This window comes from Phyllostomus discolor, chromosome 9 (genome assembly GCF_004126475.2).
Source record: "Phyllostomus discolor isolate MPI-MPIP mPhyDis1 chromosome 9, mPhyDis1.pri.v3, whole genome shotgun sequence".
Classification (NCBI taxonomy): domain Eukaryota; kingdom Metazoa; phylum Chordata; class Mammalia; order Chiroptera; family Phyllostomidae; genus Phyllostomus; species Phyllostomus discolor.
The window spans coordinates 30,214,633-30,239,379 of NC_040911.2; the positions used below are offsets into that span (position 1 = coordinate 30,214,633).

Below are 24,747 nucleotides of genomic sequence, written 5' to 3' on the forward strand. Positions count from 1 at the left end.
ATACCATAGGAGACCCATCAAATGGAACACTGTGCAGCTGTTAAAAGACTGTGGTGGTTGATGATCCAAGGGTTGTCCTTTGACCAAGACAGCATGATGACTCCTGATCTGCCTTGGGTCTCCCTCTAGACCTCATCTCAGATCCCTCTGTTCTTGTCTTGCTGTTCTTGATACACTCTGCACCTGTGCCTCAGGGCCTTTGCACTTGCTATTCCTGAATCTATGTCATGCGTGGCTCACTTCCATCAATCTTCTCCTCAAACATTATCCACTTCATTGACCACTCAAAATTCCTCACCCTGTCTTTCCCTCACCTCAGACCCTGCTTTACTTTCCTTCACTGCACTTGTCACCTGAAACAAAAGTGCTTATTTATCGTGCACATGTTTATTATGTGCTTCCCCTGGCCAGCACATTCCTTGTTGCTGTTCATCATGACCTCCCCACCAGGTATAACATTGCCTGGCATGGAGTAGCTGCTGAAAAAGTATTTGATTGGTGGGGGGTAAATAAATGAATGTATTCTTGAGAACAAAAAGAGCAAGGTACTAAACATGTGCCTATAGAACACTGCTGCCATTTGTGTTAAAGAAAATGACTCATAGGTACAATCTCTGTGGAAGAAAATGAGGAACACAGTACAGAGGTAGCCTCTGTGGTAAGGTGCCGAAGGGCGGAGGGTCAGGATTGGGAGGAAGACTTATGGGTCCTATATATCCTTACTTTTTATAAGATTGTATTTTCACCATGGACATTACTGTTAAAAAAAAAGTAAGAAGTATGTCATATTTGACAGTTTTCCAAGTTTATGTATTTAAGGCCAAAAGGAAATCAAGGCCCTCATAAAGGTAACATCGAAATGATAAACATTCAATAACCAGTTATTTGGCATTTAACTTGGCTTAGCCCTATGCACTCTCTTGCTTAGACATTCATGAAAATTTTGTGGTTGTGAAGGATACCTGTAACTTTCTTGTAGAAGAGCTAGACGTTCTTTAGCTATGAAATGTGGGAGGAAATAGTGCCAATCTCTAGCAGAATACGGCCTTCATAAACACAGCAAGCCTCTGCATATTTTATAGACCAAGAAAAGAGCCTCTATGCCCAAGATACTTTGAATCTGCTTACAGTGTGGAAATACACCTTCGTTGCTTAAAAAAAATAAAAATAAAAACCCTCTGCCGATAGACTCTACCCATCCTTGACTAGCTTATTTGCTCAGTGTTTTTCTGACCCCATTGAACAAATGTATCCTTTCTTAAGAAAACCCACAATTTGAATATAGGATTTATAGAAAAAAATCTCTAAAGAAGTGCCCATTTGCTTTAATCAGAATTCCTTTAAATATGAAAATAATGAACATTTTAAATATGATTTAATACAAAAAAGTTATGCAGAAATTTCAGGAACATCATCACTGAAGATACAGGTACTTAGTAATTACTTGCTGGTTGGATGCACACACCTATTGAAACTCAGCAGAGTGAAATGGATAAGAGTGCGGGTCGGGATCCGGATATCCCTGTGTTTGGATTCCCTCTGCCGTTCATTAGCTGAGTATGACCTTCAACAAGTGACTGGACCTCTTAAAACCTCAGTATTTCCTAAAGAAATAAAATGAGTGAGTAACACCTCCCTTGTAGCTAGTTGTATTAAATGAAAGGTATAGATAAATGCAGGTAAATAAAATATAGGTGTATTTTATATTATCACATATTATATTTTATCATATAGTAAATATTATCTATTATTTCCCTCATTTACTATCTGCTTGCCTGAATGGGAGCAAATGAATGGCAAGAGCAAAACATAAGTATTATATTTTCAGCAACACAATATAGGCACTTATATATTATAAACATAATTATACACATACACAGTACCAGCACAGTACCTGACACACAGTGAATATTCAGTAAATGGTGATTACTATTGTGAAAAGTAACACAAAGTACTCTGAGGGCTTGAATGATTTCATAGCCATAAAGGCTAATTTTATGCATAACATTCCAGGATACTTTATTGCACTGGAACAAGAAGGAGTAAAAGACAGTGTAACTGAGATTTTACGGCCTTAAAGTTATGGCCTTAAAGTATGGGCAAACAATGAGCAGATACATACATGAATTGTGACAGAGATTCAACTTGCAACAACTGTTAACATGTATTGAGTGTGTGGTGATGAGTCATTCTGCAGAATGAACACTGGGGCTTATATCTTCACCAAATTTACTTTATAATATTATCTGCTTCTTACTTTCTTAATTAAAAATACTAAATGTAAATGTTGTGTTTAATTTCCCAAGTTATAACACAATGTCACTTGCTTGGGAAAGGCAAAAATAGTACAAATTGCTTCAAATATAGAAACTAAATGACTGTATTCCCACAGATGGCTAAAGGTTTCTTTTTCTTTTCTTTTTTCCCCCAATTTTGCAGCCTTCCCCCTCCTTTCCCTCTAACACTTGTAGTTTGTTTAATAAAAGTTGAGAATTCTCACAAAGGGCCTTATAAACACGTGTTATTAGATTTTAAATCTGATTTGAAAGTGCCTCTCTCCTGCTCCCTCTGAGTAAAGTGACCTTTTTAAATGGAGGGAAGTGGGTTTAGATGACAGTCATGATAAATGCGGTCATGTTCACTCAATAAAATAAGGCCCAGTGCATTTGAGGATAAATCAGTGAAATGTACAGCCCCACCTGTCTGTCTCCATCATTCATTTCCACTGTCACTTTCACAGTGGCTGATGGATCACAGTTGCTGTAAAATTAGACAGCCTTTAATCTCATTTCATCCTGATTAGCTTCTCTTTACCCTTTCCCTCTGACTCACTGACTGACACGCTAAAAGCCCACACTGGGCTGCATGTGAACGCGGAGTACAAGCTTCTCCTCCACGACCTGCTTGTGAGGGCGGGGTTCGTGTCCACCTCTAGAGGAATCTAGAAAGGGTCAGGCGTGTACTCTTTGTGACTTAAAAGGTAATCAATAAGCAGGGTACCTAATGCCATTTTAAACAGATGTTTGCCCTTGCTCACTGCCCTATCTACTTCACTTTCCTTCAGGTTTAATCAGAAATCAAAGAAAGTAGGTCTTTTGCAAAACTCAAACATTGATTTAATATAGATTTCCTTCTAATAAATTTGGAGCATTTTGCATTCCAAATAATTTCAAAAAGCTTTTGTGTATATTTATAGCCTCTCAACTCATGGTAATAACTCAAAAAAGACAATAATTCAGGAATGAGAATACTGAAATACTCTGTCAAGAAATATAGCACACAAGGCTTAAAAACCAGAGTAAATATGTGCAGATAAATAAGAATACCTTCAAGTAGCCTTTATATTAGAACTTCAAAGACCGTCTCTCTTATTTTGAAGGTTTCAACAGTTAGCTTAATGCAATAGTTTCATTTGTTTGCACAAAGCATAACAATAGGGGTAATCAAATGAAAAAGAGGCTTAAGAATAAATCATCTATTATTTCCTTCACTTAATTTCTGCTTGCCTGAATGGGAGCAAATGCATGGCAAGAACAAAATACAAGCGTTCATTTTCAGAGATAGTGTTGTGTTATAAAGTTGAACTTCTAGTGAAAAAGAAGATAATACAGTTTTTTATTACTTATAAGATTTGGACATTGAATGGACCAAAAGTTTAAAGTAAATATTGGAAGAGTGTCTGTCATAACGTGAGTTGGTTATAGTCAGTGGCCTCTATTTTTATACTCATTTCTCATGCGAGTAGATGCATGCAGATGGCAATCAATGCTATAAGTTTGCACTGACCAGATGACATTATGATGAACTGGGTAGCCCCAGGCTGTTCAGGATATACATAACATATGGGGAGCATAGTTTTGTTTTTGGCATTGTGGAACCATCATCATAATCCAAATAATGATGAGTTAATTTTTTTCTAAATGTTCAGCCCATATCCAATTTTAGTTGCTCAATGAACCCAACATATATTCTGCCCCAAATGGATTCTGCAGAATCTATATGATTAAAAGCATTTCCCAAAGAGATAACTGAGGGTTGGGGGGACGAAGGACATTCCCAAGATGACTCCCTAAGTCAATTGACCTAATTAATGGACCTCACAAATCCACAGCACACCCAGTTTCTTCTACATTATCTCCTAAATCAGGGGTTTACATACCAATGCCTTCTCTCTTGTGCATATCAGTTCAAAAACAATGAATAGTCACGGTAAAAAAAAAATTAAATGATAAAATAATCAAAACTCGTGAAATCCTTCAGTAAAAAGCTCCAATGATCTGACTTGCTCTCTCAGAGGCTGTCCAATAGGTTCCAAAGCTTTGCCTGTTTCCTATTATTTTTATTTACATATCTCAGCCTGCTCTGCACATCCTGAGAAAAATTAAAACAGAAAAACAAATGAGATGAGACGTGTGTGCCACCCCAGATGCGCTGGGGATGAGATAGGTGTGCTCTCCTTCCCCCTCTCCCCACTGAAAAAGAGCACCGAGTCAGAGCTGGCCTTGGCTCATACTGATTTCCCACTGCACTGGTTTCTTAAGTGCTCTGCTGATCCGTGTCAAGCAATAAGTTCCCTGCCTGCACATGCACATCGCCTTCCCATTTTTCCTCACCTAGATTTAAGGTGCCCATATGATGAGCTGAACAAGGACATCATTTTTACTACTGGTGTCACTGGGCCCAAACCCTTGCATGTGTGATAACTAACGCTGTGTCCGCTTGCATTTACCTCGTGATAGTGTAACAGCAGAGGCCAACACTGCACTGCAAGTGGGGTCACGGGGGTGTCCTCTCCTGGCTGTGTGTGTCTCCCAAATGAAAATGTAAATGAGAACAAATGCAGAGGAAGCTGGCTTTCATGGGTGTCTGAATGACACCCCCTCCCACAGCCACCAGATCGGGGCAGGGAGAAGGGCGAGACGAGGGGAATGAATATTTGTGATGTTCCTGACGGTTTGGGTCTTTGTCACAGAAGAGCTCCTAAGCAGATAGATAGAAAATGTGAGATTGTGCTGCTAATGACATTGTACAGGAAATTAAGCGTATACATTTGGAGAAGGCATTAAATCAGCAGGACCTTAATTTAAAAACTTAAAACTGTATGGAAATTCAGCTTGCTCATTGCTGTGGAATAGAAAGCTACCAAGCACACTGAGCCTGTTTATGGAAAGACTGCCAGCAAACCAAGTTTGGGCAGAGCATCCTAATGGCTCCGAGTGTATGCAGGGTTATTTCTTCTGAGAAGTAACCCCAGCCCTGACCATTTGGGAGTTTCAATCACTGCTTTGGAATGAGGTCCCCATCATCAGGCAAGTGAGAACTTAAGAATTGAAAGCAGCATGACAGGTTGTTCTTGACTAATTTGTGGAATAACATTATGTAAAATTAATCAAAAGGGGTTGGGTTTCCAGTTGCTGGGAACACATCATTGAGCCACAGAGGATCGGGGGGTGCCTCGCTCTGCTGCTTGGCTCTCTTCTTCCTACTGACTTTGTCTCACATTTTATGCACTTCGGTGAAAGCAAATAACTAGTGAGCCAACGGGCAAGTTCTAAGATGGAAGATTTCATACATCTGTTTTTTCTTCTTCATTCCAGTTATGCCGTACAACAGTGCCCACCACTGCGTTGTGGAGGTAGAGAATTTCTTGTTTGTGTTGGGCGGAGAGGACCAATGGAACCCTAATGGTAACTATTGAACAACGTAATAGTGGCTGCTCCATGTGTGTTCAGTGAAAGGCACCGGTAACAGTCCATCCCATAATTACTGGGGAGAGTATGTATTTGTGCAGCAGGGACCAGCGAAGTAGTCAGTGAAGTGGGCTGACGATTGGAGGGAGGGTCAATCACTGAGCTCGCAGAGGACTACCCAGCAGAGCATTCACTCACTGACTGCCTGGGGATTTAGCTTCGCACTGACGCCCCAGCCCCTCTCCTGATCTGTCCCTTGAGGAATGCCACAGTGCAGGCACAGACTCCCTAGAGGCAGGTGGCAAGCTGTAGCTACTTAGAATTCTCACCACCTTCTCCACCACTCTTCTCCCATTTTACCAGTGCAATAATGCAGTTTCAATAATTAAGCATTATCTGCAGTCACACTGCACATAACCTTCGCTGAAGTTCTTTTGCAACATTTATTACTTCGAGTTGTCCCACTGTTTCAAAAGCTTCTTTCAGAGATCATCCACCATCCTCCCTGTTGATGCGATCACTACATAAACTTATCACAAAGAGAAATCAAACACTTTTAATACATTTCCCAAGCCAAACACAGGGAGAGCATTGTGCCTTGCAGAACATGTGAAATTATCAAGATATTTTTGGAAAGCTTGCACGTGAAGGAAGAGTTGCTGTTGTAGCCTTCTGTGTAACAGAGATAATTATGACTGAGAAACCATAAAACAGCTTGCAGGTACACATTTTTACTTTAAAACCCCAGAACATCCAGATGAAATTACATATACTGCATATATTTTATTGTGAATGCTCTCTTTCAGCATCTGCACCAAGGCAAATTATAGAAAATTGTTACATCTGTTCACTCTAGAAAAATCTTAAAGGAAAACAACCCAGGCCACCCTCCAGGAACACTTCTTTGAAGCAAGCGAGGGACACATTCCTTCTCAAGACCTGCAGCTTCATTGGTCCATGTCTTTAATGGTTGGAAAGGAGACAGTTCCTGGGCTTTGTGAGAAACAGATTTGGAACAGGAGCAAAAACTATATGCAGCATCTCTGCTCTAACTTATCTTTTAAATAATGGACTTGACGTTACCAAAACACTGGAATACGTACAATGTCCTGAAAACTCCCCGTTTACTGTTGAATCTGTTTTAGATTAAAACTAACCCATAACCCATGGCCCTGTTTCTGATGGTTGTGCTCTCTCAGCCCATCGCTCTTCCCAGGTGGAATGAGCCTCTGTCAAAATACCAGTCTCGACGCCACAACTCAGTGGGCACAAAGCTTGATGGACCAACCATTCCTACGAGACAGACCTTAGTCAACAACATAGAAAATCTGCTCCCTAGGTTCACGCCACCCCACCCCCCCCCGACCAGTGACTTGTAACTGCTTTCTGTTCAACTTCTATTGAACACCGAAGCTCAGAGGATTGGGTCAGGGAATTAGGGGAGAGTTAATAGATATATTTCTCTACTCTAGAAAATTAAACCTGTGTCTTAGGACCTCACTGATTGGCCTTCCTCCCCGCCCTGAGGAGAATAGCAGTTTGCTTTTAAACCCTTGGTGAATATGCTGTGAGAAAGACTGTTGAACGCACAGCACTGCATTTCCTGTAGGCATGCCTGTCAACCCCCAACGTGCCCCATGTGAAGACACCCTCTTGTCAGACCAAAGCACTGAGTCACTTTTGAAAATTGTGACTAATGCTATTCCTGTGATTGAATGCGTATGTTTGCTTTTGCTCCAGCCACTAAGAGGCTCAAGAACTGAATTTTAGTACTTTTAGCCTCAGTATGGGCCTGCCGGCTCACTCCCTCTTTCTGTGAAGCCCTTCTTAAAACCTGCCTCCACCTGCAACGCTAAGCCATGCTTCCCTGGCTTGTTTGGCATGTGGAGTCGTTTAGTACAGATCTGAGAAATTGCTGGCGAACCACTGATTGGCCCTCCTTTATAAACAGAGGAGAATTGTTCACTGTGAGGCAGGCAGACCTTCTTGTCAATCGGTCAGTCCTTGGCTGATGCCTTCTCCCAGGTAGGGGACGAGGGCGAGCCAGGAGGTGGCCTGTTCCGCTGAGGACAATTCTCCAGGGTGGGAGCAGCTGCAACCATGAGCACCAGCACTCACAGCAGGTAGGAAAGGGGGGCACCAGTCTGGTGAAGACATCTGGACTAGGAACCAAAACACACATTCACCACAATCCCTTCAATATCTTCCACGTAGCTTCATATACCATGCATCTGGTAAACCATAGTTAACTCTTTTTAGTATCAGTAGTAATATATATGGAGCACTAATTTTTGCTGGGAACTTTGCTGAGCACTCACCTCATCATTTCACTTCATCCTCACACCCATCCCGTGAGGCCCAGTCCATGGTTGCTCTAGTTCTACCATCAGGAGATTAAGCCTGAAGAGGTTAAACAACTTGCTAGGACACACAGCTTACGAGAAGCTGAGCTGATTTAATGGAGGTCTGTCTGACTTCAGGGCCCTAGCCTTCAAACCATGATACTACACTGCCTTCCCAGACAAACATTTGTATTTGGATAGATATGAAACAACAGTCATTTTTTCCATTGTTCTTGTGAAATTAAATCCTTATTGTATCACAATGGCCAGTGGTTCTCACTCTCTCAGAAAAAAAAAAATCTCTTCATTATTCCCCAGCTAGGAAACCAAAAAGGAACTCAATCATCTCAAAAATATGGGATTTTCATATTATAATACCTTCTGCAATCAAAAAGTAAGCATTTGATACCAAAATGTATAAAGAATAATAATCCCCAAGAAAACATATAATATGCTTTAATTTCATTTCTGGCAAGGAGGAAAAAATAAAAACCCATAGGTTGAAATATTACATATATGCCAGTTCCAAAGATGGAATCTTCTTAAGTTAAACTTTAGTTCTTATGAAATGGTGCCTGAGATGTATGTCCTTTAATGAAATACAAAGTTGTAAATTTCAGTATCTGCTCATAAAACACAAATAGGTTCTCGTAAAACACAAATTTATTTTATTTATTGATTGTCATGATTATAAGACCAAAATTTGAAGTTTTAAAACATGTTACTGGGAATATATGCAGGATATAAATTTTTTTCAACTTAGCCCTATATACTAACTCCTATTAACATCCTTCATGTCATTAGTGACAGAAATGAGTTATAATAGTCTAATATAGATGCACATATTCTGTCAGAGCCCCAGCTTACAGAGAACAAATTTCCGTTTGTCACTTCCTGATGACTGACTCCCAAAATACTGCTCATGGGGCACTTCCTTTCCCTCTCACTTTCTTCCATTCCACCTCTGACTGGAAACTGCCACCCCTGGCTCCATTTTACCCCTCACCTAAGTAACATTCAGCAGTGAGCACAAAGGAAAAAGGACTCATAGACATGGACAACAGTGTGGTGACTGCTGGTGGGGGTGGGGGTGGGGGAAGGAGAGTATAAAGGGACTAAATGGTAATGGAAAAAATACAATAATGATTAAATTTTTAAAAAAATTAAAAAATAAAACTTTTTAACAGACTCAAAAAAAATGGTGTCTGGTGGCAGGGAATCACCACAGAAAGAGAAGAAAGGAAGAAGAGTTAGGAAAAAATGGAAAAGATGAGAAAAGACTAAAACAGTGAAGAATAATCCAAAACCCCACTGGATGTGGCTGCCACTCTGAAACTGCTAATAGGGTCTCATTAGAAGCCACAAGGATGCAGTGAAGAACCTCATTTAATCTCACCTCCTTCACTCCACCAGACTCATTCCCTCTGAGGTTCATTGTGCTCCCTGCACATCCCTTGCCAACTCCAGAATGTCTTCCTGCTTCTTAGCTCCCCAGTCACTCCTTGCCCCTTTGGGCACCATTGACCCTGCCTCTGGAAACTTTCTTTGTCTTGCATGCATCTCACACCAGACCCCGCTTAGCCTTTTCTCTGATAGAAGGCTACAACCATTACCACCAGAGACAAGCATTCCAGCTCCTACCACCACTGCTCAGCATGTGAAGTCACTCTCGGCCCCATTACAGAGAGGAAGCGGATGTCTTCTTCCAAATGGAAATTCTAAACAAAATTTCATTAAGAAACATTCTTATACATAGTGGATGTGTTCTGTATTCCTACTTATAGCATTAATCTTCAGATGCATTTTGGAATTAACTTTGGAACCTACAGGGTTAATGATTGCAAAATCTACAGACTCCCTTATAAACCAACTCTAGACATAATTATTCCTTGAGTTGGAGCCTCTCTTTGTGGAATCTGAATTTTTTGGATGACTCTCAATGCAAGAACTCTTAACTCTTTCTGTGCTCCCCAAATAAAACTTAAGTTGCCACCTAACCAGGTCATCCAAACCCTCCCATGTGATCCTTAGAACTCATGATCTCACATCAACAAAATCCCAATAGTCCTTGAACTCTCCTCCGAATGCTTCCTCCCACTTTTCTAGTCATAACCTGGCTATTTCCCCAGCCACCCTCTCTAATGGGCACCTGGTTTTCCAACCTTCCCATTCTTCTTGTTATTGGAGGCAGGGAGCTTTTTGACTTCCTCTTAATTGTCAGTCCCACACTCTTAAAACTCATCACTTTAAAGGATGTCTCCAGATTATACCACCTGCTGACCCTTTGGGGGGCAGCTATCTACTGTTTTTCTGATAATGCCACCACCTTCACTTGACCCCACTGCTTTCTCATTGTCCATCATCCCCTCCTGCTCTTATTCCCCTCCTTACTGAGTTTATACTTACTGCCCATCCCTATAAGCAATCACTCTAACGCACACACCAGCAATCCTCGTGTCCACCTCCTTCTGTTATACTTACCTAGTAAAGCTTTGATCCTGGTTAAATCCACTCTTTTCCACCTCGCCCCTGCCCCTGAGCGACTAAATGTGGATATAGAAAGCCAACAGCCACTCTGACTACTAACAAACCATGTTGATTACTAGCCAACTCCACTTAATTTTCCTGGTCAGCACAGTCTCCCTCCCTCCAGGTTAACTATTCCACACCTTCTCTCAAATAAATGCCTTTCTCCAAAACCTCCCTCCTCCCTTGAAGGGGATAGGCTATCTTCTTAGTTCAATTACAATAGAAGCAATTAGAGGATGAAAATCTTTATCTTGCTACTACCAAATCTATTCATTTATTACTCTATTCTTTCTCCTGTTATTGTTTCTGCTCCAGTCTAAGGCCTATTCTTCATTCCCTCTTGCTTGTTTAAGCACCTTTCAATACTCCCAAACTTAAGAGAACAAACAGACCAATAAAAGCTTCTCTGGATGTGGCATCCTCCAGCTATAATCTTATTTTTATGGCAGAAGTTCTAAAAAGTATTCTCTACCCTCTTTTCTCTGCTTTCTCCCATTTCCGTCACCCTGGAGCAGTCCCCACTCAGGCCTTCCTCCCCACCCTCCCATTGGCACGACATTGGTGCAGCCACCACCAGCCTCCATGCCGCCAAATCTTCTGGCCAGTTCTCAGATGCTAATACCCCATTTTGAAACACTATTTGACAAGGCTTCCAAAGTACCACGCTTTCCCTTCTATCTCTGCCAATTTCTTTTCTTTGCCAGTTTTCCTTCTATCCCAGGGCTAATTCCCAGGATTTACATTACCTTTCATTTGCATACCCTCTCCCTAAAGGGATTTCATTCTATTCTATGACTTTAAATAATATTTCTGGAATAATAGCCTCCAAATTTGCACCTATAGCCTTATTTAGCCAGTGTCCTTCCAGATACTTCCACTTTGAGATCCCATAGGCTTTGCCAGGTTAAGTCCAGAACTCACGACTTCTCTCCCCGACCTGCAAACTAATCCTGCCTGGTCTTCCCCACCTCTAAAATCCAGGTTTTGAGTTACTCAGGCTAAAAAACTGGCAAACTTCCTTAATTAAATCCCTTTTACTTCATACCAGTAATCAATTAGAAAATAATTTTTACTGGTTCCATTCAATAGATCTCAAATCTGACCACTGCCTGCACCTTTATTCAGCTGCCCCCACTTTGAGAGTGGCCCCTCTGTAATCTCTTCTTCACACAGCAGCCAGGGTAATCTTTGTAAAAGATAAATGAGACCATGTTTCTTGACTGCTCAAAACCTTCCAGTGCCTCCCTATTCTTATAACAAGAGGCACAATCCTACACTACTCCATGAGGCACACTGTTCTGGACCTTACACCTCTCTGACTTCTGTCCAAGTCACTCTAGGATTCTAGCTGGTTTTGAATTCAGGAGCAGCCCCGGGACTTTATACTCACCTGCCACACTGCCTGAGAGGCTCATTCCACAGATATTCACATGGCTTGCAAAAGGCATCTATGACCATTCTACTTAAACTGGCCTCCCCTCTGTATAGCCTTCCTCTACTTGATAATGTTATATATTTGTTTATTCACTTACCAAAACAGGAATTTGGCCTTTCTTTATAGATAGAAGGTAGACCAATAAGACACATAGTAAATGCTAAATATCTAATTGTGCAATTAATAATTGTGTTTTGTATACATGCCTATGTGAAAACATGCATACACACATGCACACATTCACTCCTGTTTATTCCTGTGATCAAATTCGGTACCTATATTTCAATGGGTAGTTACATGTATATGGATAAAAGGCAGACTTTTAGAGTTAAGACTTCAGGTGCTTTAGATGATTGTCATCAGGTGCTACACAGAAAATGGGATGCACTCTTTGGCTTCCATTTCTTGGTGGCAAATGAGAATACTTTTCAAGCCTCCGAGGCATTACTGTACTCGTTAGGTTCAATGGAGGAAATAAGCTGGTTAACCCGCTCCAGGGACTCATGATTCCCATTCAGTGCTTATACCTGTGATAGGTCACAGCAACTGTACTTCCCTCAAATGCACACACAGAACTTACATAGCACAGATTAAAATAAAACTGATTTTCTTAAAACTCTTATGGTAGTGATTGCTGTTATTTCCCTGGAGAGAGGGTGAACTCTACCACTGCTAGAACACTTTGTTCATTAAAAAAAATCAAACAAAAACAACCCTCTAATCGGACATATCATGCAGGGTATTCTCTGGAACTGATTATTTAAAGGCAACAACTTCATATGTTTAAAGCATAAAACCCCCAAAACCCAGAAAGTTTTACCCTAACTTTGGGATAAAAGTAGTTTGATAAACCTACTAGCTTTTATTATTATGGTTGATTTATTTTTATTCTAACTCATTGTTTTTTAAAAAAGGACAAAGGACAAGTAAGAAAAAAGGAAAAACATTGGAGGTAGCTCATTCATCCTTCTACTGACTTTATCAGTTCTCAGACCATAGTAGATGCTCCCTCTGCTTAATTCATCTATTTGTTAAATCTGCAAACAGGGGCATCTTATAAAATACTATTAAATGTGAAGAACAACAAAGAAATCTAAGTTTTAAGTGTCTCAAATATATTTTTACAGGAAAACACAGTACCAATTTTGTCAGCCGATATGATCCCCGATTTAATAGCTGGATACAACTCCCACCCATGCAAGAAAGGTAAGTGTTTATTTCTTGTGTCTGAAACATTTGTGGCTGCTTTACAGGAAGCACGGATGCTGAATGGTTCCATAATAGGGTATGCTAAATGGAACCCATGAGAGACAGATGAAGCAAAATACAAAACTTGGGCCAGCCAATGTAGAATAACTGCCTTATTAACTCAATGGAGAAAAATAATTTTAAAAAGAAGTCAATTATTTATCCTAACATAGGAAGAAAAAATTCTATGACCTTTCTTTAGTACAATTGCATCGAATTTTTTGGCAAGCATAGCTACAATCTCACTGGCTATCCCACTCTCCTTGGTTATGTGTGATATATTTAAATCCTATAATTGAAATATAAAACACCATTCTCACAGTGATATGCATTTTGATGCAGAAATTTTAATATTAAAGTTTTCAAGTCTCACTGATTTAAGTCCTTTACATTTGCCTCTTCAAATATCTTTCCATCATACATTCAGGAATAGGTCATTTGTTTGCTTTAAAAAAGAAACAGTTTTGCAAGGCGTCCTCTCATTTTTTATGTACAGTGTTTGTCTTACCCAATTCTCCTAGCACCAAAGGACAAGATGACAACTACTTTTGTACCTATTTGGCTTTCCTGACTGTTACTTAGGCATGAGGCCGTGTCTTGATATGCCTATGTTAATTTGCATGCTTAGTTTTGAACACTTGGTTCTTTTCAAATAATACCTTGACATCCTCATGAACAAATTATTCTTCAGTATAACAGCAACAATAATCTACAACTTATTTTCTCAATTGAACTATTTAAGAAATAAATATTCTTATTTCTTTGAAGACCCTTCACCTTAAGGTTTCCTTTTATAAGTATTCAGTCCAATCAAGTTAGATCCTTAATCATAAATTCCAAGTTAAAAAGAAATTTTCTGATCCTACCATTCATTCAAAAATGGACATTACTGCAGGAAGACCATGCATCTCTGCTATTATGAAGAAACTCACTTTCTATTCCAGATAAATAATTAATATGTTCTTTCAGGAGACTAAAAGCTGTGCACTGAAAATAATGAGGCACAATATATTAAAAGGACCCAGATACCTTTAGAAATGTCTAATGCTAAGGTACCCCAAGAAATTATCCTAAGTTAATGTCTTGCCAAACTTCTCAACCTTCCTGTTTGTGTACAGGGATACTTAAAAGCTTCCTGATGTCTCTCCCCTTGTTCTCCTCTTCTGGGAGTTATGTCCTGGTTGCTGTTATTGTAACTGCCATAACTTTACCCTTTAATCAAAACCATTGAAAAAAGTTTTACTTAAACAATCTTTAAAAAATAAACATCAACAACATGTTTGAAATGTCAGCATCTCATCACCACAGTCCCCTTTGCTGGGGGCTGTACACCATGATAATTAACCTTCACGCCTTGGGTTTGGGAGGCATAACTCACGTCGCGGTCAATTATTTCACTCTAGAGCCCCTAAGGATGAGAAGTATTGCTGCAAAACCTAATTAGTAATTTTTTTTCAAATGTGTATTGTTTACTTGATATTCTGTAATGACATCCTCTGAGGCACTATGGCCTATCATGGCAGGGTCTTACTTAGACAGTTTTTAGCAGCTCATTGACCTGATAAAAAGACCCGCCACGGTCTGACGGCGCCCGGCAGCCACCGTTGACAGGATGGACTGTTTAACGTTTCTTTCTAAGTCATTATGGTATATCATGTCAGGTCCCTAGTAAGAGAAGTTTTTTTTTTTTTAGATTTAGAACAATCAACTCGATAGACCAAATAAAGAGCTCCTAACAGAGCAGAATGGGAAAAGGCAGATCTCATAGCTGCTCGGTCAATCTTCTAGCTTCGTGTGTCCTATGGGGTGGTTGACCCAGGCAGCAAGTGATAACTTAAAATGAAATTTTTCTGTCATTGCTGAGCTTCCACTCAAGATCACAAGTACAATCAGTTACCAGCATGGTCTAATTAGTGATTAAACAAAGAAAAACTAAAATATATGAGACAGGCTTCAGATCAGAAAAAAATTTTTGTAAACGGTTCATCAAGTTGATTTGGCATTGTACAGGTTCCAGATCAAACTCACCGGAAGTTCTCCACCCCACCCCACATCAGTTAGCTGCTTCCAAGTTGCCAATCAGTTACCAAACTGATTGAGAATAATAGAAAGAAGTTGTAAAAGATTCTTTTTACAGAGTGTTTTTACAGAGCTGGCTTGACAGATTCCTAAGATAGCTTGCCTAATTAGAACATCCAAACAAGTATAATAAAGTGCAGAGTACCATCCAGTTCAGCTGGGAAATGGGCACACGGCCTCTGAACTTCTTCCACCATGGATTCACTCATGAATTGCATTCCTGCTACCTATGAATTTACTGACAGAAATGGTTACACAAAAATATAAATTTAAATGTCATGCAGATGAGTTGTTTGGATTTGATTCTTCACATAGAAGGAGAGGGCAAGAAGAAAAAACTAAATCAATAGAAATGCTTCATTGACTTCAATTTTTTAAATAAAAATAGACATTTTAGTTATTGTTCTTATGGAGATCTTACTCCCTAGCTATACTGGGGAAAAAGGAAACAGAAAAGGCAGTTTAGAGAACAACAACAAAGCATGTGTTTCACAGAGTATGTGAAATCTAGAAGCAAATACATCAGAAATTTTCCCAGCTTAACTATTTCGTTTCTGGAAACAATGTGAGAAAATAATTCTGTTTGAAAAATCTATTGTTGTTTTTAAGCGGATCATGAAAATAAAAAATTTAAACTGAGATAAGTTTGTAATAATTCAATCTCATGCTGTAGGATATAAACCAGCTGCCCTAAGGATAAGAAAAGACTTGTGAAGACATGGGCAATACCCAGGATTCAATGCATGTTTGTAGAAGTTGTATGAGTCCTTTTTAACTTATCTCAATACATTGAATACTGCCTGTGGTGGGGTAGGGGGGCTGTTGTAGGGGGAAGAAATGAAAGATGTAAAATACAAACAGTGTAATCCCTGTTAATAATCTTAACTTGCTTTTCCAAAAACAGCCTAAATTGCCTAAACCAGGTGTGATCTTCTCATGGAGAGACAGGGCAGGGAGCATTCCCAAGGGACCTGGTACAGTAAAATCTGAGCCTCCAGCTAACGTTCACAGTTGCCGACAGACCATTAACCAGTGTTCCTATAATGCATTTCATGAATTCTCACTTTGGGCATGCAAGAGATAAAGTCAGGGGCTCAGAATCTTCACTAGTGGAATTTCTACATAAAAATGCACTTTTTGTCAGGAAGTAAAACCTGCCATGTTGTGTTTTGTCCCCCCTCCACCGCCCTTAGTTCCTAACAGTGACACTGTGTGGATAGAGCTAGGAGTACACACGGAGCATCCGATTAAGAATGCCTCCGCAAAAAAGACAGAGAGCTCTGGCAGGCTGACTCAGCGTCACAGTGACGGGGGGAGGAAAAGTAAGAAAATGGCAGCTTGGACTAGATAAAAGGAATCCACACTTCCAAAGAGAGCTCTTTCTCTTATTCTTCACTATCAAAACTTAAATACAGGGTTTTCATATTTGTCTCGACTGGTAGACATTTTCTCTTAGAATTATATATAATGCATAGGAGAACTCACCACCATACAACCCACATAGTGCAAATTATGTTAAAATGGCACTTTAGTGAAATTAGTAAAGTATTTCAGAGGCTCCAAGGCCTGTCATAGAGCCATAGAGCAGAGGGACTGATTTACTTTGGGTCAATGGTGAAAAAAAAACACCTATGTACAGATTTTTGTAAACAGGTATCAGTCTTTTCAATGAAACAGTTTAACTGAGAAGGTAAAATCACCAGTAAAATAATCTTGACTTACCATATTTCATGAGAGAGCAATTGAAATCTGGCTAGAGAAATGAACGAAACCAGTGGCTCATCTGTATGCACTTAATTTTGCAATCGTTTTTAACCCTAATTTTATATTTCAGTGAGATTTTACTCCTTGAATAAAGGAAATCCCAAATTGTTTGGGTTTGCATTCCTTTGAAAATCTGATTAAATCCTCCTCCAAAATCTTTCTCCATGCTCTTCCCCAAAATGCACATAAGCAAAACACATGTATATAACAGTTTATTACAACTTCAAAAGGGCTTCATGGACTCCTCAGAAGACATGGGCCCAGGTTAACCTCCCTTACTTTATGAAATCTGTCTCTCCTGCTCTTTGTTCTCCTTCCTACTTTTCCCTTCCTCCTTTTTCCATCGTAGTTGTTCATCGCTCCTCTGAACTTTCCACAGCACGTGCAGTTTTCAAAAGCATCAAGAAAATAAAGAAAAAATAGCCAGATATTACTCTAAAATTACTAATAATAGTAACAATTTCAGGACTCTAAAAAATAACTGAACCATCTGATCCCACAATCCCACTCTGCACATATGTGCAAAGGAATGGAAATCAGTGTCGGGAAGAGATACCTGCACTCCCATTTCATTGCAGCATTGCTTGTTATAGCCAAGATGTGAAAACAACTTTTTTAACAGATAAACAGATAAAGAAAACATGATGTATACATATAACAGAACATTATGCAGCCATAGAATTGAAGGAAATGCTGCCATTTGAAACCAAAAGTCATTATGCTCAATGAAATAGGCCCGATGGGGAAAGACAAACAGTATGTGATATCACTTATATGTGGAATCGAGAAAGTGGACACAAAGGAAATAGAGAATAGACCTTCCAGGAGCTAGGAGTGCGGGGAAGGGGAAGTGGTTGGTCAGATACAAAATTTCAGTTGTAAGAAGAATAAGTTCTGAGAATCTAATTCATGTATAGTGACTGTAGTTCATCCTGTATTGTACGCCTGAAATCTGCTAAGAGAGTAGATCTTAAGTGTTCTCATCAAACAACAAAAAGGTGGGGGTAACTGTGTCAGGTGATGAATGTGTTAATTAACTTTACAGTGGGTATCCTTTTACAATATATGCATATATTAAATCATCACCTTTTACACTTTAAGTATATTACAAAGGTATTTGTCAATTATACCTCAAAAAAGCTGGAAATACAATAAAAGTGAATACATCACCATATATTATACTATATGTTATACTATACTATATTATACTATACTATATATACTATACATGATAATAAATGATCTACACAAATATTAAAGAACTCAGTGGTCACTTAAAATACAGGGGAGCAAAAGTAGGTTTACAGTTGTAAGAACATGGAATGCAGAGTTTATTCTTGCACTATTACTTATTTATTAATTATTATATTAGTTATTTGTATTAATGGTCTTGTTATTATTTTGTATCCTTACTGATGATTTCTGTTTTAAGTAATGATGACCGGTAATTGAACCAGTGACCAATGAAAGTAGGTACTTACAATACTGTATACCTACTTTTGCCCCACCCCTAAATTACTAAGAAAAATTAATATGCAAATAGTTTTTTTAATTTTATTTTCAATTGCATTCAACATTATTTTGTATTAGTTTTAGGTGTGCAGATAATGGTTAGACAATCATATACTTTATGAAGTATTCCCCCCAGTATTTCAAGTAACCACCTGGCACCATAGTTATTACAATATTGTTGACTAAATTCTCTGTGCTTTACTTAACATTCCATGACTATTTTGTAACTGTCATTAGTACTTCTAAATCCTTGATCTTTTTCACCCAGTCCTTGAACCCCACCCCACCCACTTTGGCATCCATCAGTCTGTTCTCTGTATCTATATGTATTTTTCTATTTTGTTTGTTTTGTTCTTTAGATTCCACATAAAGGTGAATTCATATATTTGTCTTTCTCTGCCCGGCTTATTTCACTTAGCATAATACCTTCTAAGTCTACCCATGCTGTTGTAAATGATAAGATTTCATTATTTTTATGGCTGAATAATATTCCATTGCATGTACCACAGCTTTTTTATCCACTCTTCTACTGATGGGCACTTAAGCTGTTTCCAAATCTTGGCTTTTGTAAAAAAAAAAATGCTGCAATGACCATAGAGGTGCATATATTCTTTTGAATTAGTGCTTCGGGTTTCTTAGATATAAACCCAGAAGTGGAATCACTGGGTTAGAAGGCATTTTCATTTTTAATTTTCTGAGGAACCTCTACACTGTTTTCCACTGTGGCTTATATGCAAATATCTTGATGGCCGGTTTTTAAAAAGTTACTCAGGTAATATTAACTGATGGGTCATGAGCATGAACAAAATGGCGGATACCATAACAAACACTTTATATGTGCATTTGCAAATAACCCCATGTTGTGGAGGAGCAACTTGAGGCTAAGAGGGGTTAAGTAATATGTCAAAGGCCACACACCCAATAAATCTTAGAGCCAAGCAATCTTATTCCCAAGACCAAGCTATTAATCAAGATGCTATATGCTGCTTCCCAGAGGTTTGGGCACTTTGTAAACACAGCCTGGAAAATCTCCAAACCATGTAGGTTTACCTGATTAAAACTTCTGGGACTTCTCACATTGCTATTGACATTGCCCAAGAGTCTTAGCATCAATTTCTATGAAGACCATAATTCATCAAACATAAATTATATTCACTAAGAGACTCAGTGCTTAACAATTGTACTTCATCAGTATTGAACCACATGTTATCCTTAAGAATATATAATTCTAGTAGCATCAATGAGAAAAAAGAAGCAAAGGGTCAAGGATTTGCTTAAGATGTCAACCTAGTCTTTCTAACTCCAAATTTTTTAGTCCTCTTTGAACCTTTATTCTCCCTCAGTTCTCATATCTTATTAGTAACCCAGCCTTATGTCTTCCTTTAAAATATCTTTTTTTCTCACCTCTTTCCATGTTTTCTACTAAAACTATGATTTAGGTCCTCAGTACCTCACTCCCACATTACGCTCTACCTCAGAATTGGTGTTCGTGTCTCCAGTCCTTTCAACACAGCTTGCATCTTTTTCTTTTGGTGGCGTAGTGAGATAATTTATCAAACAGCTACTAAAAAATGTTTGTAAAATGTCTGTAAGAAGCAACACCAAACACTACATAGATGAAATCCCTATAATGGATTACATAACAGCAAAATTTCAACACTATATTCAGTTCACAAAAGTGTCTCCATTTGCCATAATAGTGGGGGGGGGGATAATTGAAGAAAATTTTTGATGATGTAGTTCTCTTATAAATTGGGAACAATGACCCTTGAAGGACCATAAAGAAAGTGAATGTCAAGATAATTTATTATTGTTACATTATCTACCTCATTTTTTACTTTGTCTTACTGAGCTGTGATATCCTCACGGGGTACCAAATATCCCAAACATTAATGAACACTTTACCAGTGTACCAAAAGCAAGATAAGGAGAGCTAAAACAAAGAGTTGGTGAATTGCTTGCTCCTCTACTGTTACTTTAATATCAGAATGTTGCCCAGACTGGGCAATGATTATGATTACTGTATAAGGTTTCAGTTGGAGAAGGTAGCTATATGAGTGATTTCCAAAGGTTTGCAACCCTTTCTTAGGCTGCTAGGCTTCCTTTCCCTGACCGACTGGGCTCCTTTTGTTATTTACGGTGGGGTTTTTGTTTTCACTGCAGAAGAGCCAGTTTCTATGCATGTCGGTTGGACAAACATTTATATGTTATTGGTGGAAGGAATGAAACCGGCTATTTGTCCAGCGTGGAGTGCTATAACTTGGAAACAAACGAATGGCGTTATGTGTCCTCTTTGCCACAGCCTCTGGCAGCTCACGCAGGAGCAGTGCACAATGGGAAAATATACATTTCAGGCAAGTCCTTCCTCCACATTCTGCTACAAAGTTCAGTTCCCAGGCACGTTCTTGACTTGTATGTATGTTTAATTCCCAGGGGGTGTGCACAACGGAGAATATGTCCCATGGCTATATTGCTATGACCCCGTGATGGATGTCTGGGCACGAAAACAGGATATGAACACAAAACGCGCCATCCACACTTTGGCTGTAATGAATGATCGCTTGTATGCAATTGGAGGAAATCATTTGAAAGGTCTTTTTTTAATCACAATAACATTTGCATATCATGTTTCTTGCTAAAGGGGTTTCTCGTTAGATAATCATAGTTAATTTAACCAAGTAAAAACTACGTTGACCGAATAAAATTTACTCTGTGAATTACCAATACCCTTGGGCGAGCATTTATTTTGGCTCCTCTGCAGATAGGATTATTTTTAAGTTACCACACATGTTAAGGAAATGAATAATGATGTCTACAGAAAATTTTAAAAACAAAGCATTAACAAATGCAAAAGCACAGACAATTTTTTGTAATGGTGAATTCAGTAAAATAATTTATCCCTTTCATCAAAGTTATAGTAATGAATTTTGTCCAGAAAATTGTTTTCTGTAGAAATCATAAAAATTTTAATCATAGCTGTGCAAAGAAGCTAATATGTGATTTTCCTTAAAGAAAACACTTGGGATTTCTTTTTTTTAAGATTTTATTTATTCACTCTTAGAGAGTGGTAAAGGGAAGGAGAGAGAGAGAAACATCAATGTGTGGTTGCCTCTCACGAGCCCCCTACTGGGGACCTGGCCTGCAACCCAGGAATGTGCCCTGACTGGGAATTGAACCAGCAACCCTTTGATTTGCAGGCCTATGCTCAATCCACTGAGCTACACCAAGCAGGGCAACACTTGGAATTTCATGTCTAAATTTTGAATTATCTCTTTAAAGAACTATCTATAATTTTCAAATTTTTCTATTTGCTTTTTTAAATTAAAAAAATCAAATCATAATATTTTAGAGCCGTGTCTTGGTTCCTTTTCTTCTCCATATTTGTATATGCCTGTGACCTTTTGTAGTCTATGTGCATGTATGTAACTTTAAGTGCATTTACATAACCCTGAATTTGATAGAAAAGCAGAGAGATGTATAATATTGAGAATGTTAACTGCCCTGGGCCTCAGTCTCCTCATCTGAGAATGGAGAAACTGGTCTGGTTGACCTCTCAACTCTCCTGCAGCTCTGACCTTCCATAACCCTTGAAATTGAAATAAAGGAAAACTAGGCCATCTGGGTATGGTAGATAAGGCCCATCTGTGCATCATTTTTCAATTAGATACCATCTTTAAAAATGGGTTAGACAGAGACATTTTTCTTTTTCTTAAATACATAATCACCCCTAAATATAATAGAGACCAGACAAGTATTCTTTTAATGTAAATTCATCCACATCCATATTGAGTCAGAAAGGTCGTTTTCCTGGTCTATGCCTGCTGCTCACCATAGAGTTCTCCCCGCGGAACAGGATTGCCTTTACTGCTGCGACTGTTGCCTTTGATGCTTTTTCTCTTCCACTGGTGCTTCTTCCTGTCAACCCATAAAGGCAACCCATGCCTTTACATCAACATGTTTTGTATTAACTTTGTAGTTTTTGCATTGAAATATGATTTCTGCTAGTTTCTTTGCACAAGCATGCCTAACTGTTTTAGGAACTTTTACTATTTATGGTTATACTTGGACAGAAAAGGTTTGGGTAATGCCCTAAATGAAAAGTAGCATGCACACATCAAATTAGGCTGGCTCAGGGAGGCAATGTGGCATAGAGGACAGAGCATGGGTATCGCCTCTAAGCTTGGGCCTGAATCCCAGCTCTGCACTTGCAGCTGTGTGGGCTGACTCATGGCACTTAATCTCATGTCTGTAAACAAGGGGTAGTGATCCTTTCTTTGGCAGTTGTGAGGATTACAGTCAACAAATGTAAAATGTTTACTCGGTCCAAAGAAAGCACACATATTCTCATATGGTACCACTAGAACCTTAGAGCCAGGAATTTGCCCAAATCCTCATTGCAAGTATATATGCTTCAAAAAATGTTTTATCAACTATCTTAATGGTAAAGGGAAGGAATATACCACATAACTTCAGTAAACACATTAATCTGTTGTTCCAAAATCTACATGACTTACTTTACGTAAAAAGTATGTGGCCCAAAATATTCTGTCTGACTCTTCAAAAATGAAAATCTTTTTACTTTTTGGTCTGCCTTTTCAATTAATTTGAACAGTTCAGTGTGTTGTTTCAATTATATTATATGCCTTGTAATTGTCAGCTAGCAAACATCTATACCATGCATTTGGCTAGGGAAAAAATCATGAAAGATTTAGTTTGCTCAGGGACAATGAAGCCCCAACCTCAGATTTTTGACTCCTTAAATTAAAGGCAAGGACCCAATAGAGTCCAGTAACCTCAGTTGTTCACTGTGACCTAGCGACTGCCCCAGCCACGAAGAAACTTGATCAGAAGTGGAAAGGGAAGCCCTTCGGTGAGAGTTAGCCCCCTACTCAAAATCTTGATCCTTGGTAGATACTGGAGACAGTTCACATCATCATAGTTATTTATAAACAGTCAGGCTGTGAAAAAGATAAAATATGCTGAACAAAAAGTTTTAATTAACTAAAACATTTTAAGAGAATTAACTACTCATTTAAGAAAAGCAATATAGTTTCGTCTGCAAAGTGTGAACTTCAAAGCCTGTTCACTTGGATTCAGATCTCAGCCCTATTTCCCTGGCTGGTATAGCTCAGTGGATTGAGCTTGGGATGCGAACCAGGCATCGCGGGTTCGATTCCCAGTCAGGGCACATGCTTAGGTTGCAGGCCATGGCCCCTTGCAACCGCACATTGATGTTTCTCTCTCTCTTTTTCTCTCTCCCTTCCCTCTCTAAAAATAAATAGGTAAAATCTTTTTAAAAAAATCTCAGCCCTATCGATATATTTACTGGCCGTGTGATTGACTAAAGTTATTAACCCTCTCTGTCCCTCAGTTTCCTCATCTATAAAGTGAATATAATGGTATAACTATCTAATAGGATGACTGACAGGATTAAATGAGTTCATTTATGTAAAGCACTTTATAAGCTACAAAATGCTTGCTTTAACTATAATTATTTTAAACCTTTTAAAAAGGTTTTAAAAAACCATTTTAATAAGATCTACCCCTATATAATCAACCAATGACATCTAGTCAGATATTGTTGCTTTGAATTAATCTAAAACATCCAGAATTGGGTTGTTTGTTTGTTTTATATCTTTCTGACATATGTCCTCATTTCATCAGTAGACTTATATATTTTTGCCTTAAAGACACAATTATCTGCTTTTTGGCTGTAGACCTTTTTTTAAAAAGAAGCCCTAGCCTTAATTTGGGACCATGAGAGTTTATTCTTCTGTAATTTCATTTTTCTATGTCACTTAGGTTTCTCCCACCTTGATGTAATGCTCGTGGAATGCTATGACCCAAAAGGGGACCAGTGGAACATTCTCCAGACTCCCATTTTGGAGGGCCGAAGTGGTCCTGGCTGTGCGGTGCTTGATGACAGCATTTACCTTGTGGGAGGCTATAGCTGGAGCATGGTATGTACCCACAGTGAACTGCTCCTCCTCCTTTTTCTTTGTGCCTCCTCTTTGTTCCCCTCAAAATATGTTATCACCCATGCACATACCTTTTAAGGGTATCATGCTTACATGCAAAGAGCAAATTACTTTAAGTAATAGAATCAGTGTGGTTGCTGTGGACCTGGTTTGCTCCTGGATCAACTGTA

General features: G+C 38.9%; 1 protein-coding gene across 1 annotated transcript in view; it reads left to right on the top strand.

Moving 5' to 3' along the window:
* Positions 1-24,747, top strand: part of KLHL14 (kelch like family member 14) — a 93,787-nt gene that overhangs the window by 64,933 nt on the left and 4,107 nt on the right. The window contains exons 3-7 of the mRNA XM_028524407.2: positions 5,598-5,687; positions 13,124-13,202; positions 20,763-20,953; positions 21,033-21,191; positions 24,402-24,559. Of these exons, the coding sequence (XP_028380208.1) occupies positions 5,598-5,687; positions 13,124-13,202; positions 20,763-20,953; positions 21,033-21,191; positions 24,402-24,559 (677 nt within the window). The remainder of the gene's footprint in view (positions 1-5,597; positions 5,688-13,123; positions 13,203-20,762; positions 20,954-21,032; positions 21,192-24,401; positions 24,560-24,747) is intronic.